This window comes from Benincasa hispida, chromosome 6, assembly GCF_027475165.1.
Source record: "Benincasa hispida cultivar pf3 chromosome 6, pf3_genome.v1.1, whole genome shotgun sequence".
NCBI classification, from domain to species: Eukaryota; Viridiplantae; Streptophyta; class Magnoliopsida; order Cucurbitales; family Cucurbitaceae; genus Benincasa; species Benincasa hispida.
In genome coordinates, this window is record NC_143483.1 from 24,370,240 (window position 1) to 24,384,351 (window position 14,112).

At 35.7% G+C, this 14,112-nt stretch overlaps 1 protein-coding gene across 1 annotated transcript; it reads right to left on the bottom strand.

Moving 5' to 3' along the window:
* Nucleotides 1–3,720: 3,720 nt before the first annotated feature.
* Nucleotides 3,721–5,485, bottom strand: LOC120080538 (sucrose transport protein SUC8-like). Its single transcript, XM_039035230.2, has 2 exons — nt 4,038–5,485; nt 3,721–3,955 (listed from the first exon to the last, which is right to left on the bottom strand). Exons 1-2 carry the CDS (start codon nt 5,305–5,307, stop codon nt 3,738–3,740), a joined length of 1,488 nt encoding a protein of 495 aa, XP_038891158.1. The 5' UTR covers nt 5,308–5,485; the 3' UTR covers nt 3,721–3,737.
* Between the last annotated feature and the right edge of the window lie 8,627 nt (nt 5,486–14,112).

The window sequence follows — 14,112 nt, forward strand, 5'->3', positions numbered from 1 at the left end:
GGGGACAAAGTTTGAGTTTTATATGTGTTGGTCATTATTTACTCGTTTTGTATGTTTTTTATGTTTGGGAGGCTCCATGTTTGTCGTGGGGGTAGTTAGAGTTTCATTACACCCGTCTTGTCCTTGAACTCGGAGTTCTTATGTGTTTATGAATATTTACGAAGTTTAATGTGTTGCTGGGGTGTAGGTTGAGATTGGGTTAAACCATTTTGGGGACAAAGTTTGAGTTTTATATGTGTTGGTCATTGTTTACTCGTTTTGTGTGTTTTTGATGTTCGGGAGGTTCCATATTTGTCGTGGGGGGTGGGTAGAGTTTCATTACACCCATCTTGTCCTTGAATTCGGAGTTCTTATGTGTTTATGAATGTTTACGAAGTTTAATGTGTTGTTGGGGTGTGGGTTGAGATTGGGTTAAACCATTTTGGGGACAAAGTTTGAGTTTTATGTGTGTTGGTCATTGTTTACTCGTTTTGTGTGTTTTTTATGTTCGGGAGGTTCCATATTTGTCGTGGGGGGTGGGTAGAGTTTTATTACACCCGTCTTGTCCTTGAACTCGGAGTTCTTGTGTGTTTATGAATGTTTACGAAGTTTAATGTGTTGTTAAAGGTGTGGATTGAGATTGGGTTAAACCATTTTGGGGACAAAGTTTGAGTTTTATGTGTGTTGGTCATTGTTTACTCTTTTTGTGTATGTTTTATGTACGGGAGGTTCTATGTTTGTCGTGGGGGGTGGGTAGAGTTTCATTACACCTGTCTTGTCCTTGAACTCGGAGTTCTTGTGTGTTTATGAATGTTTACGAAGTTTAATGTGTTGTTGGGGGTGTGGGTTGAGATTGGGTTAAACCATTTTGGGGATAAAGTTTGAGTTTTATGTGTGTTGGTCATTGTTTACTCGTTTTGTGTGTTTTTTATGTTCGGGAGGTTCCATGTTTGTCGTGAGAGGTGGGTAGAGTTTCATTACACCCGTCTTGTCCTTGAACTCGGAGCTCTTGTGTGTTTATGAATGTTTACAAAGATTAATGTTGGGGGTGTGGGTTGAGATTGGGTTAAACCATTTTGGGGACAAAGTTTGAGTTTTATGTGTGTTGGTCATTGTTTACTCGTTTTGTGTGTTTTTGATGTTCGGGAGTTTCCATGTTTGTCGTGAGAGGTGGGTAGAGTTTCATTACACCCGTCTTGTCCTTGAACTCGGAGTTCTTGTGTGTTTATGAATGTTTACAAAGTTTAATATTGGGGGTGTGGGTTGAGATTGGGTTAAACCATTTTGGGGACAAAGTTTGAGTTTTATGTGTGTTGGTCATTGTTTACTCGTTTTGTGTATTTCTGATGTTCGGGAGGTTCCATATTTGTCGTGGGGGTGGGTAGAGTTTCATTACACCTGTCTTGTCCTTGAACTCGGAGTTCTTGTATATTTGTGAATGTTTACGAAGTTTAATGTGTTGTTGGGGTGTGGGTTGAGATTGGGTTAAACAATTTTGGAGACAAAGTTTGAGTTTTATGTGTGCTGGTCATTGTTTACTCATTTTGTGTATTTTTTATGTTTGGAAGGTTACATGTTTGTCATGGGGGATGGGTTGAGTTTCATTACCACCTGTATTGAAGTTTGAACGTGTTGTGGATGTTTACCAATATAACTTTTGAATGTCTTTGTTTTATTATAGAATGCTATTCAGAGATGTGCTGGGACAATTGTTGAAGATGCTGTGTTCTAGACGTTGTTTTGATTTTATTTCTTTTATGTATTTATGATATGAATGTTTATGAACTTCTAGTATCGACTTTGTTTGGATATTGTAATTTTTTATTTACTTGTTATAATATGGACTTCATTTTTGTTGTTTAATTATGTGAATCTTTATTTGGTTTACTATGTTTTACAGGTTATTCAGATCAAATTTTAAAAAATTACAAACGATAGATTAAAATATTCGATAGACAATTTTCAACTAATGAATGAACTCTCCACACATATATTACTGTGTGGAGAGTTCTTGTATCTCCCGACGCATTAAATAAAACCGTTGGGAGTTTTGGAACTCCAGACACATAGAACAACCGTTGGGAGTTCGGGAACTCCCGAGATCGTTTTAAAGTGAGTCGGGAGATCTTCTCCCGACGGGTTTCTCCTGACGACCCTCTATTCATCGGGCGAGGCTCTCCTGATGCGTTTTCTACACTTTTTCGACGAAATGTGACGTCGGGAGAAGTCAGATTTCTTGTAGTGAACATAATCCAACTATATGTGAACACCTCTCGGACCAAGAGAAGATGTGTGGCGCCACATCGTTCAAGCCCTGGAATTAGCCCTTAAGGGAGCTATCAATCTACTTACCCCTGCTTCGAGGTAGGAGTGAATTCCATCTTGTGCAGCTGAGTTCTCAGCCCCCAAATCAGACGAATCCCTAAAATGGTAGGTTTGAATCGGCGATCTGGCCACTTGCACCCATACAAATCAAAGGACTGCCCTCAATAGCAGGAGTTCTCAACTCACTCAAGACTGAGGTCATGTTACTATGGTCATCCTAGTGAAGTGAATTCTCTGTCATGAACTGTGTTATATAACGAGACGTTAACACTTCGTGGTCAAGTCTTATACAAACTCTTTATATAGGATGCCCCCGCTCTCATGTCCCTTACACAAATGATCAGGATCATACCATCTGTGACAAGTCACAACAGTTGTGACCATTCCACAAAGCGGGCCGCATCCGTAATATCACCAAGATAAGGTTTCCCTCCTATATCCATATACTACAAACCATTTTGGTTATCACTCATGCCTAAGTTACAACATACAGATAACCTAACTACAGGACACGAGACGTTAGGGCATCAACCCCAATAGACATTTCAAATACTTGCGAAACACTATCCAAAAACCTGACAATTTGAGTTTAATGTTCAACATGTTCTTCTAGCATAATTGTCATTATAGCGTACTACAAATTTCTTCTTACTATAGAGATGAAACGTTCTTAACCTATGTATGTAGTAAGGGTTTTGGTAACAAAGAAAGAGCGGGCGAACACAATTTTTTTTTGGTCTTTATGATGGCATGGGTATTGTTCTAGATCTAAACTGGCATTATATAAAACCATCACCGTATGTACAATGACACAGGATATGAAGTCAATTAGCAACAACCACCGTAAATAATGCCATCGTATATATATGATGTCAGAAGATCTGATGGCGGTTCTGAACCACCATCAAAGATCATAAGTCCGATACAATGGTGGTTTGTAATCCATCATCATACGTATTTCGATGTCACATTGGTGCAAATAGTTTTTTTTTTTTGCAAGTTGACTTAGATCTCCATTATATAAATTTACGATTGATCTGCTAAACTATTTTTTTGGCACCAACTGTTAGTGGAAACTAGGGTAAGTATACACGTCGGAGTAGTAAAATTTTCAACAAAACCAGGTATTATCCACATAGATTAGATTATAATTTTTTCTAACTATTATTAATGAATTACAGATTTCAAGTTTCTAAATTTGAACCTAGCTTAAGCAATTAACAAATGTTGATTCAATTATATAAACTCTTCCGTAGCAATTTGAAGATATATGAAGATGGATGCATATAATGGGAGACATAGGAGAGATTTGAAGAGAAATGATTCTATTAATGTTATTGATAAGTCTATTTTTATTATCTCATAGAAGAAAGAAGAAGAAGTAAAGAGAACAAAATTGGGAAGGATGCGAAGAAAGATGGAAATAGAAGGAATCAATGGCCACCAGCCATTGACAAGGAGACATCAGATTGAGATGGTGGATCGGGGAGGACAAACATGGCGCACATTGCACTTGCAAAAGAAGCAATTCCACCCATTACGAATGCTGGTAAGTTTCCTCCTCCGAAAGCTGCATCTAATGGCCCACTAACAGCCGACACGATGAATTGTGGGATCACAATGAACAGATTGAGAATTCCCAAAGAGAGGCCTATGATAAAGAGAAACTGTCATATATACAGAAATGAAGCTCAAATTTGAGAATTATATCAAGTAATTCAGTTGGCACCTACCTTGACCCGCATCGGATTCCGAAGAAAAGATGGATGCAAGAGCAAATGGAACGCTAAAAGTGACCGACAGTGGAATACCCAACACTGCAAAGATGGAGAAGGCTCCTGCCCTGACGTTGATCGGAGGAGGAAGCAACCCATTGATGGACCTCCAACGTTCAGCAACCTTTGTAACAACAACCATGGATCCCATGCAAATTGTGAATATAATGTTAACAACTCCCCACCACCACCTGAGCCCTCCTAGAATACGGCTCACTGGCTCAATTCCCAAAGCTGAAAATCCCAGAACAAAAGAGTTTATCATCAGCCCAAGGGCCCCAGCTCGAACACCAAGGTCATAGAACTTCTCTTGTTCTGGAGTCCCATTTGGCTGCCCTCCGTACACTTCCTTCCCCATCCAGTCAGTGTTGTAAATTATGAATGGGAACCAACCGATCCAGTTCAACGCTGTTACCAGCAACAAGAGCCACATCGGCTTCTCCAACTTCTTCAGCGCTCCAAACAACTGCCCGAAAAAGGGTGTTTCTCCTTCCTCGATCTCCAGCCGCTCAAATGGCTTCTCGCCCACCGACAGCACCGCAAAGGTGGTAATGACCAGGAGGAACACAATGTCGATCAAGAAGCACGTTTTCAGGTTGGCGCAGTAAACGTCACATGCGACGGTTGTTGTGAATGGAAGGAATGTGTGGAGTCTGCTGTTAGCCCCAGCTGCGTACCCCAGAACATTCCCTACCCCCATGAAGAATGAGAAAAACCCATTTGCCATTCTCATCTTCTTGTGGTTATTACACGACATGTCTGCCAACAGAGCTCTGCAAGGACCTTGCAGCATGTTGTTTGCAACATCAAGAACCCAGAATCCGACTACAAATATGGCCACAGCTCTTGGTTTTGTGGGTTTGTCAAGGTCATCTCCCACGGAATGCCCAATATCCGCAGCAAAGCCAATGAGGAAAACTGCAACCGCCACAAAGCTAGCCCCAGAAACGATGAACGGCCGACGACGACCAAACCGAGAAGTGCAACGATCGCTGTAGTAACCGACAATGGGTTGCACAATAAGCCCTGATAATGGACCGCAAAGCCATATGAAAGCCGACCAAGTATGTGGAACTCCAAGTTGTTGTACGTAAGGTGTGAGCAACGAAAGCTGGAGAGCCCAACCGAATTGGACTCCGGCTGCAATGGCCGCAACTATGATGATTTGTTTGTAAGAACTTGAATGGTCTGACTCCACGCCCTTCGACACAACACCTCCATGCTCCATGATGCTTTCTAATAACACGATTCTTAGTACAATCTTTTGTTTTTGTGTTTCTCTTTCCCTTTTTTTTTTTTAGATTTTCACAGAAAGGAAGAAGGGTTTCAAAATTTCCAACATCAATACTATTGGATTTTTTTTTTCTTTTTTCTTTTTCTGTTTTTTTCTGTTTTTGTTTTTTCCCTAGTCCCTTCTGCACAAGTAAAGATGCATTGATGATTGCTGAGGATATTGGTGGTTGTGGGTCACTTATATAGCCATGAAGCCCTTGCAGATTTGAAACCATAAATAGAAATGTTGAATAAGAATTTTTAGGAGAACCAAGTGTCTAGATCCACTGCAAAACTATATTTTAATAATGCCTTTGACCTCCCTATTTCTATCGCAAATAGGATGACGAATTCTTGAACCTAACCATTTTTTATAACATGTGGCAAGTTTTGACCAAACACAAATCTATTATATATTCAAAAAGAAAAATTAGAGCGTATGAAATTTAATCTTCCACCGCTTAACACTTACTTTAATTTCTATACTTACAAAGGATGTCATCAACATTAATTAATACAATAATTATATTTGACGATTTTCAAAAAAAAAAAAAATAGAAAATTATTTATATAAATATAGATTTAATATTTTTTTTTATAGATGTTGATAGAAGTCTATAAGCGTCTATTAGTGATAGAAACAAATAGAAGTTTATCACTTATACTATGTGATAGACGTTGATATAAGTCTTATCAATATTTTTTTTCGCTATTTCTGTATATAGTTTGATATTTTTTCTATATATGAAAATTTTCAATTATATTTCTTTCTAATTATTTAATGTTATTTGAATAATTAATTATTTAAAATTAATGGTTACACCCTAAAAAAGAAAAGAAATCAATGGTTAATCCGTTAGAAAAATTAAAATTTATATTGACAACAAAATCAATGGTCAATCCTTATCATTAAATATTAAAAAACAACGAAACTCAAATATAATTCATAGAGGAAACATCTTAATATTCTAAATTAATGTTAAAATTAAGTATTCAATACAATTTATTACCAAAAAAAGACGAACATTATTAGTAAAGAAAAAGTAAGAAATTTAAATACCAAAAGAAAAAGAAAAGAAATCAATAATGGTTAACCGATTAGAAAAACTCAAAACTGATATTTGACATATTAAATACTTTTAAAAAACTCCTCTCACCCACTATCCTTAATTTAACATTAAGTATTGAAAAACCATGAACTCGAATTTAATTACTGTAAGAAACATCCGAATATTTTATATTAATGTTAAACTAAGTATTCAATGCAATTTATTACCAAAAAAAAAAAAAAACTGTTAGTAAAGAAAAAGTAAAAAATTCAATTACAATTAATGTCTCATTTATTAAAGACAAAATTTAAAATTGTGATAAATACGTCAAAAAAAAAAAAAAAAAAAAAAAAAAATAACGGAAATGAAGGTTGCATTTGGATTGTCTATGAAAAAAAGGTGATTTCTAAGAATACATTTTATTTTAAAAACCCTTTTTCTAGAATGTGTTTAAAATTAAAACACTTACATATTTTGTTAAAACTTTTCCTACGTATATATTACGTAATTTTGTTTGGTTTGTCATATGTTAAAAACGTTTGTACATAAGTCATATTATCATAAAGGATTATTAAACACTACGGACTAATTTCATAAAGAAAAGTATATATTTTGATTTTTTTTAGAAAATATATACTTTGAAGGACATTGGTAATAGATAGCAAAATAAATGAATAATCTTAAAATATATCACTTTTTTAAAATATTTGTAAATATAAAAGTGTTGACTAGTTAACCTTTGAATTTTTTCTAATTTCTAATTTTGTCATCCTTTCTTTTGTCTTGTTGCACACCTTCTACTTCCCTTCTTTCTTTTTTTCTTAATTTTTTATTTCGTTTCTTTGATTTTTGCTTCTTTCATCTCTTTCGTTTTTTTAATTTTTTTAATTTTCTTTCATTTCTTTGGTTTTTTCTTCTTCCCTTTCTTTTTTTTTATTTTTTTTTTCTTCAATTTTTGCTTCCAGTTTTTGCTTCTTTTTTATTATTTTCTTTCCTTTATTCATTTTTGCTTCTTCCCTTTCTTTTTCTAGATTTTTCTTTCCTTTCTCCGATTTTTGTTTCATCCCTTTCTCTTTTTTTATTTTCTTTTCTTTCTCTGGGTTTTGCTTCTTTTTTAAGTTTCTTTTCATATCTCCAATTTTTGTTTCTTCTCTTTCTTTCTTTTATTTTTTTTTTAATTTTCTTTCCTTTATCCGATTTTTGCTTTTTTTTTTCATAAAAATTATGAGGATGAGTTTCGTACCCAAGATTTGAAAGTATCCAATTTATAAGTGATTTAACACTAACAAGCCAATCATCAAATTTGATTTTTATAATGACAAATGGAAACGAATCTGAAAGAAACTACTTTTTTAGTCCACAAATTTACATCATTTTTAGAAATATTTCTTAAAAGTTTGAAATAAGAAACGAGAATAGTTGTTAAACAAGTTTATTTCTCAAAAAATGATGTGAAAGATATTGTTAGGTTTTTAAATGATGTATATTTTCTATGTTAATTTTTCCAAAATTTTGTTGATTACTTATTAATGCTAATTTTGTAGGTAAAACGGTCTCCAAGGCGTCTAGGAGTCATTAAGAGAAAATTGTGCTTAAAAAGATCTAAAATGACCAAGAAAATCAACAAATGGAGTGTCATCACATTTAGCAGAATACTATACAGTACAATCGAGTAAAGTTGTTAGTAATCAAGCATCAAGTATAAGCAGCCATCGAGTAAATACCCAAAATGCCATCGAGTAAGGTGGTCGAGTCATTGAGTAATTACTAAGAATGTCATTGAGTGAATGCTACCGAGTAATCGATCATTGAGTATTGACCATCAAGCATCGAGTATCGAGTATAAGACAGAAAGCTCGCTTTTTAACTACACAAAAACTCGATGCGTTCATTCTTTTTTTCAGATTTTGACAGATTCATCCTCGCGCCTCACGAAGCTTTGCTGTTGGTATAAATTTTGATTTTGTTCTTCAGCAAAAGGAAGGATATCATTTTGAGAGATCATTTTTTAAGAGAAACTTCGAAAAGCAAAAACCCATTTCTGGGAGGAAGCACGATTTTGATGGAGCCTGAAATTTCTCTCTATATCAATTAGTCTCTATGGTAAATTTGTTTCCTACCTAGGTTAGATTTTGATTTCTTTTTTATTTGTAATCAATAACTTGTAATTCTTCTTGAATTTGTCTATGGATTTATGAAGTAATTGAATCCTGTTTCTATTTCAAGTGTTCTTGCAATTTCTTTTGAGTTATCTACTTTTCTTTATCATTAACAATCTAAATTTGAGCATGCTTGAATCTGATTTTAATTGTTGAAGCATGTTGAATGATCTATATCTTGAGCATGTTTAGCCTAGATGTTTGGTTTTGTCACGTTGCTTTTAATGTGTTCGATAGAAAGTCTAATCAAGGTATCTAAGAGGCAATGGTAATTGTGTGTTGAATGGATGACTAACCTATGACACACTAATTACTAGATTTGAAAAAAAATCGGTTAATTGAGTAAGTTATCTTAACAATTAATCGACACAATTGAATCCTAGAACTTAATGCGCATGTTTTCTCTTCTATATGACTGCTAAGGAACCGAATAGAGGTAGAAGCATGTAGATAGATTAGGGTTAGAGTTATCCTACCTTAATCGTTGATTAGGACGCTTTCTTGACTAGATTATGCTAGTTGTCCACCTTTGTAGAGACTAGTTTAACTAGATTAAGTAAGTAGTTGCGTGCTTAATCTGATTGTGAATTAAATTTGGAGAATTCAATGATACAAATTGCAATGAATGTCTAACTTGGATTAGAAGCAAGATTGTTTTAAACTTGGTTACAACTATCATTTATCTTTTGATTTTTAGCATGTTTTTTGTCGTAATCAAAAACCTCGTTTTATAGCTTTCATAGTTAAGCTTGGTTAAAGAACTGATTAAGTAACATTTCCCTGTGGATCCGCCTCTTACTTCCACTTTAACTACGAGTTAGTTAGGTTGTTGTTCGAGCTTTATAAATATTGTTTGTTTCGGGTTAGGTAGAATTAATAACACCTACTTAGCTCTGGATAGATACCAAATAGCCCAATTGTCTTTTTTTTTTCTTTCTATAGAACTTTAAGAATATGATGTCTATCAAAAATGAACCTGAAAAAATGGCATAGATGACACAAAATGAAGGGTACAAATTGAAATATTTGTGTATTTGTGTATCGAAATATTTGTTTATTGATAATAACTATTATTAGTGATATTAGTAATAGAACTTAGATAGATATCAGTCATATTCATGTATTAATAGTAATTTTGTGGGGGGCTATAAGGAGGGCAGAGGGAAGCTGCGTTGTGTGTTGAAGGTAGACCATCAAAAGGCGTACGATTCGGTAAATTGGGATTTTCTGTTTGGTGTGTTGTTGACTATAGGTACACCCCTTCAGTTTGTTAGTTGGGTGAGGTCTTGTGTTACTTTGCCTAAGTTCTCTGTGATGATTAATGGTTCCCTTGAAGGGTTTTTTTCCTGGTAGAAAGGGGTTGAGGTAGGGGGATCCGTTGTCTTCTTTTTTGATTGTGATGGTGATAGAGGTCTTGTTTAGGTTGTTGAATAAACCTCCTATGTGGTTTAGGTTCCATGATCAGTGTGAGCGTGTGGGCTTGACTCATTTGGTTTTTGCAGACGATTTGATGATTTTATGTGCAGGTGAGAGAGATTCTTTGGAGTTTGTGAGGCAGGTTTAGGTAGATTTTGCAGGGCTGTATGAGTTAGTTACAAATATTGGGAAGAGTTCCATGTTTGTTGCGGTTGTGGAATCTAGGGAGGCGGAGGAACTAGCTGCGTTTATGGGTTTCTCTCTTGGTTCGCTGCCTGTTAGGTATCTGGGTTTACCTTTATTGGCGGGTCTGTTGAAGGTTGTGGATTGTGCGCTTTTGATACAGAGGATTACAACTTGTATTAGAAGCTGGGCAGCGCGGTCCCTCTCCTTTGCTGAGAGGTTGCAGCTTGTTAGGTCTGTTTTACTGTCATTTCAGGTGTTTTGGTGTAGCATTTTCATGTTGCCTGCGTGTGTAACTCATAAGGTTGATCGTCTGTTATGTAATTATTTATGGAAGGGTAGTGCGGTGAGTCAGGTGGTGAACAGATGGCGTGGGATAGGTGTGCTTGCTGTTGGGAGAGGGAGGTTGGGTGTGAAGCATGTGGCCTCTTGGAACTAGGTTCCTATTATGAAGCTGCTCTGGCTTCTCTTAATTAAATCGGGATCATTATGGGTGCCGTGGGTGGAGGTGTATATTTTGCGTGGGCGGTTTTTGTGGGTTGTTCGAAGTAAGGTTGGGAGGTCTTGGTGCTTGAGGGTTATCTTACGAAGTAGAGAATTCAAGCATCTGGTTTGTTTGATGGACGGTCTTGTTTTGTTTGGTGGGATCCTTGGCTGTTAGGGGGTGCGATTTAGGATTCATACGGGTCTACGGTAGTTTATGATACAAGGAGTAGTTTGGAGGTATGGTTGTCGGAGTTCATGGATGGTGAGGGAGGTTGGAGGTGGCTCACAATGTCTTGAGAACTGCTTCAGATCTGGGATCTTGTTCAGGCAGTGGGGCCTAAGGTGAGGAGAAGGATTATTGGGTTTGGGTACGGATGCTAGTGGTCGATTTTTTATCGCTAGTGCGTGGAAGAGTTTGCGTCCTTGTCGTCCTAGGGTGTCTTGGGCTAGTATTTTATGGGCGGAGGGTGGTATTCCACATCACTCTTTCTGTGCGTGGTTAGCTGTGAAGGACAGGTTGGGTTCGCGGGATTGGTTGAGAAGTTGGGGTGTATTGTCAGAGGGGGGTGTCTTCTGTGTGAAGGACGTGTGGAGTCGCGAGGTTATTTATTTTTTGAGTGTGGGTTTGAGAAAGAGGTGTGGTCTGGTGTGTTGCGTCAGTTGGGTTTGTCGCATCGGGTGGCAGGTTGGGATGTAGAGTTGAGTTGGTTGTGCCGAGTGAGGTCAGGTAAAGGGATGCGTAGTAAGTTATTCTGTGTTTTCTGGTGTGCTTTCATATACTACATCTGGCAGGAGCGTAATCGATGACTACATGGAGGTTGACCGAGGTCGGTGTCTGCTCTGATTCACCTTATGGTCTCTACGGTTCGTGCTCGTGCTGCTTTCTGGTGGGTTGATCTTCTTGGTCTTATCTAGTGTGTTTACGAATATTTTTTCTTTTTGAACTTTACGTTGTTCTTTGTTTTGCTGTTGTCCCTAGTTTGTGGGGTTTTGGGTTCTTTTTTCTGACTTTCTCCCTGGTGGTTTACAAGTTTGCGTTTATGCGTTGGTTTTGTTCTGGTCTTATCTTGTTGCCTTTGTTTTGGTTTTCTTGTCCTGTCTTTGCTTGTGCTTTGTTGCTTTGATGCCTTGATCCCAGGCTGTGGGATCCCCTTTGTTGTTGTATAATAATATCACATATTCTAAAAAAAAAGAATTTAGATATCAGTGTAGAAGACTATTAGTGATAAAAGTCTACTATTGATAATCATGATAAAAATTTCTCAATAATAGTCATTGATAGCTTTGTGTTAATCTTTCAAAATTGATAGTCATTAATGAAAGTTTATCAGTGATAACCACTAATATTTTCTATCATTCATAGCTTAATCTTTGATAATATTTTTCACAGTTAATATCCACTTATGGAAGTCTATCATTGATAGACTTAGTGAATTTAATTAATAAAATTGATTTCAAACTAAAATGTAAGTGAAATGCCTAGAAGTTATCACTAATAACATGTTATCAGTGATAGAAGTTATCAATGATGACATGTTTTTTCCCTACTACAAAAATAGTGTTTCTTGACGTTTTTTAAATTCAAATGCCACTTTTCTTGACGTTTTTAAAAACGTCAAGGAATCCAGTATCAAGAAGGTCGATGTTCTCGACTAAGAAAAAAAGTCAAGAACAGTGATACTTGACATTTTTTAAATATTAAGAATATAGGCGTTTTTGACAAATAAAAAACATCAAAAACAATTTCACTTAATAATGAAAAAATGTTAAGATATATCGTACTTGACATGTTAGAAATGTCAAGAATATGGGAATCATTGACCTGTTAAACATGTTAAGAACATTTATAATCTTGACAGGTACAACATGTCAAGCCTACTTGTGATTTTTTTTATTAAAAAAATCTGTAATCTTGATTTTTTACCTATAATTGCTTCTGTATTTTGATCCACAATCACATTTGATATATATGACTATTCGCACAAGATTTCAAGAGAAATTTATTTCATGGAACTTGAACTTTGTATGATCGGTCTCTAATACATGATGTTTTTATGCTTTCAAAATAAACTATAATCTTTAAGCTGGTTAAAATGATCGGTCTTTGGGCTTCTTGATTTTCTTGGATGCTTCCTGTGGCCTTTGGGCTTGTTGATTTTCTTGAATGATCGACCTTTAGGCTTGATGATCTTGGCCTTTAGACTTGTTGATCTTCTTAGATGATCAGTCTTTGGGCTTGATGATTAGTGCTCGCATGAGGCTTCTAGAGAAACTTATTTGGTGGAGTTGAACTTATGTTGGTATTAATTTTGATTTGATTCGATGTGGTTCGATCTCTAGTACATGATCCTCTAATTCTCTTTCCGTCAAATGCGCATGCTTGAATTGAGGAATGTTCTTAGAGTTGAAGTCTTAGAAGAATGTTTGTATCTTCGAAGGACTTCAATCTATTCTTAGAGTTAAAGTCTTGGAAGAATGTTTGGATCTTCGAAGGACAAGTCTTCAAGTTATTGGGAGAATTCTCTCTAAAACATAGAATTGTTGACCCACGGGAATGAGAAGAGCTTTTCTATTTATAGAACTCTGTGATGGGCTTCATGGGCTTGTTCTGGTTGGTCCATGGACCTAATCTTTGAGCCCAATTAATTCGATTTAGGTCTACTTTGACATTTAAGCCCAATTAAGCTCATTTCTAGGCGTAACTGGACCAGAGCCTAAATTATAACATCAAATTGAGCAAAAATAATTTTACTCAATCCAACGCTTGTAACATCATCAAAATTTGTCTTCAACTTCAATTTAGGACAAATGTCAACTCTTAATTGACCCCAAATTTGATGATTTGGAATTTCGTCACTAATTTAGTAAATGACGTATTGATTCGTAATTGATTCAAAATTTCTCCTCCAACAATGACATACATTCATCAATCAAATAAACAATACACACATTTTCAATCTTATATATCAACCAAATTTCCACCAATATCTTTATCAAAAGTTCATTTCTTTAACATTATCACTATTACTATTTCAAAAGTAGAACTTTCAACCCCATATGAATACATTTCCTATTGTACAATCAACCCAAATCCTCTCTATGAACAAAACAATTATACCTATCAATCCAAATCTTGCTCACTATGCTTCTGTCTCAACAAGAATAACATAGTCCACCTTGAACTCGTTGCTTTTAGCACCTACATCAATGAAATAATATACCAAAACTATAACAATAGATTGAAATAACTTGAAATTATTAAACTTAAGCACCACAACCTACAAAGTCATAAAACTTTATAACTCCATGAAGGATTTTGTAAGTTAACTAGAAGAATATGGACAGACCCATATGGACACTTCCAAAAGAATATAAGGAACATAATTCTAGTAGTCAACCCAATATAAACATTTTCAAAAATTACATTCCCAAAACTTCTATCAAAACTGTACTATCCATCTATCCCAT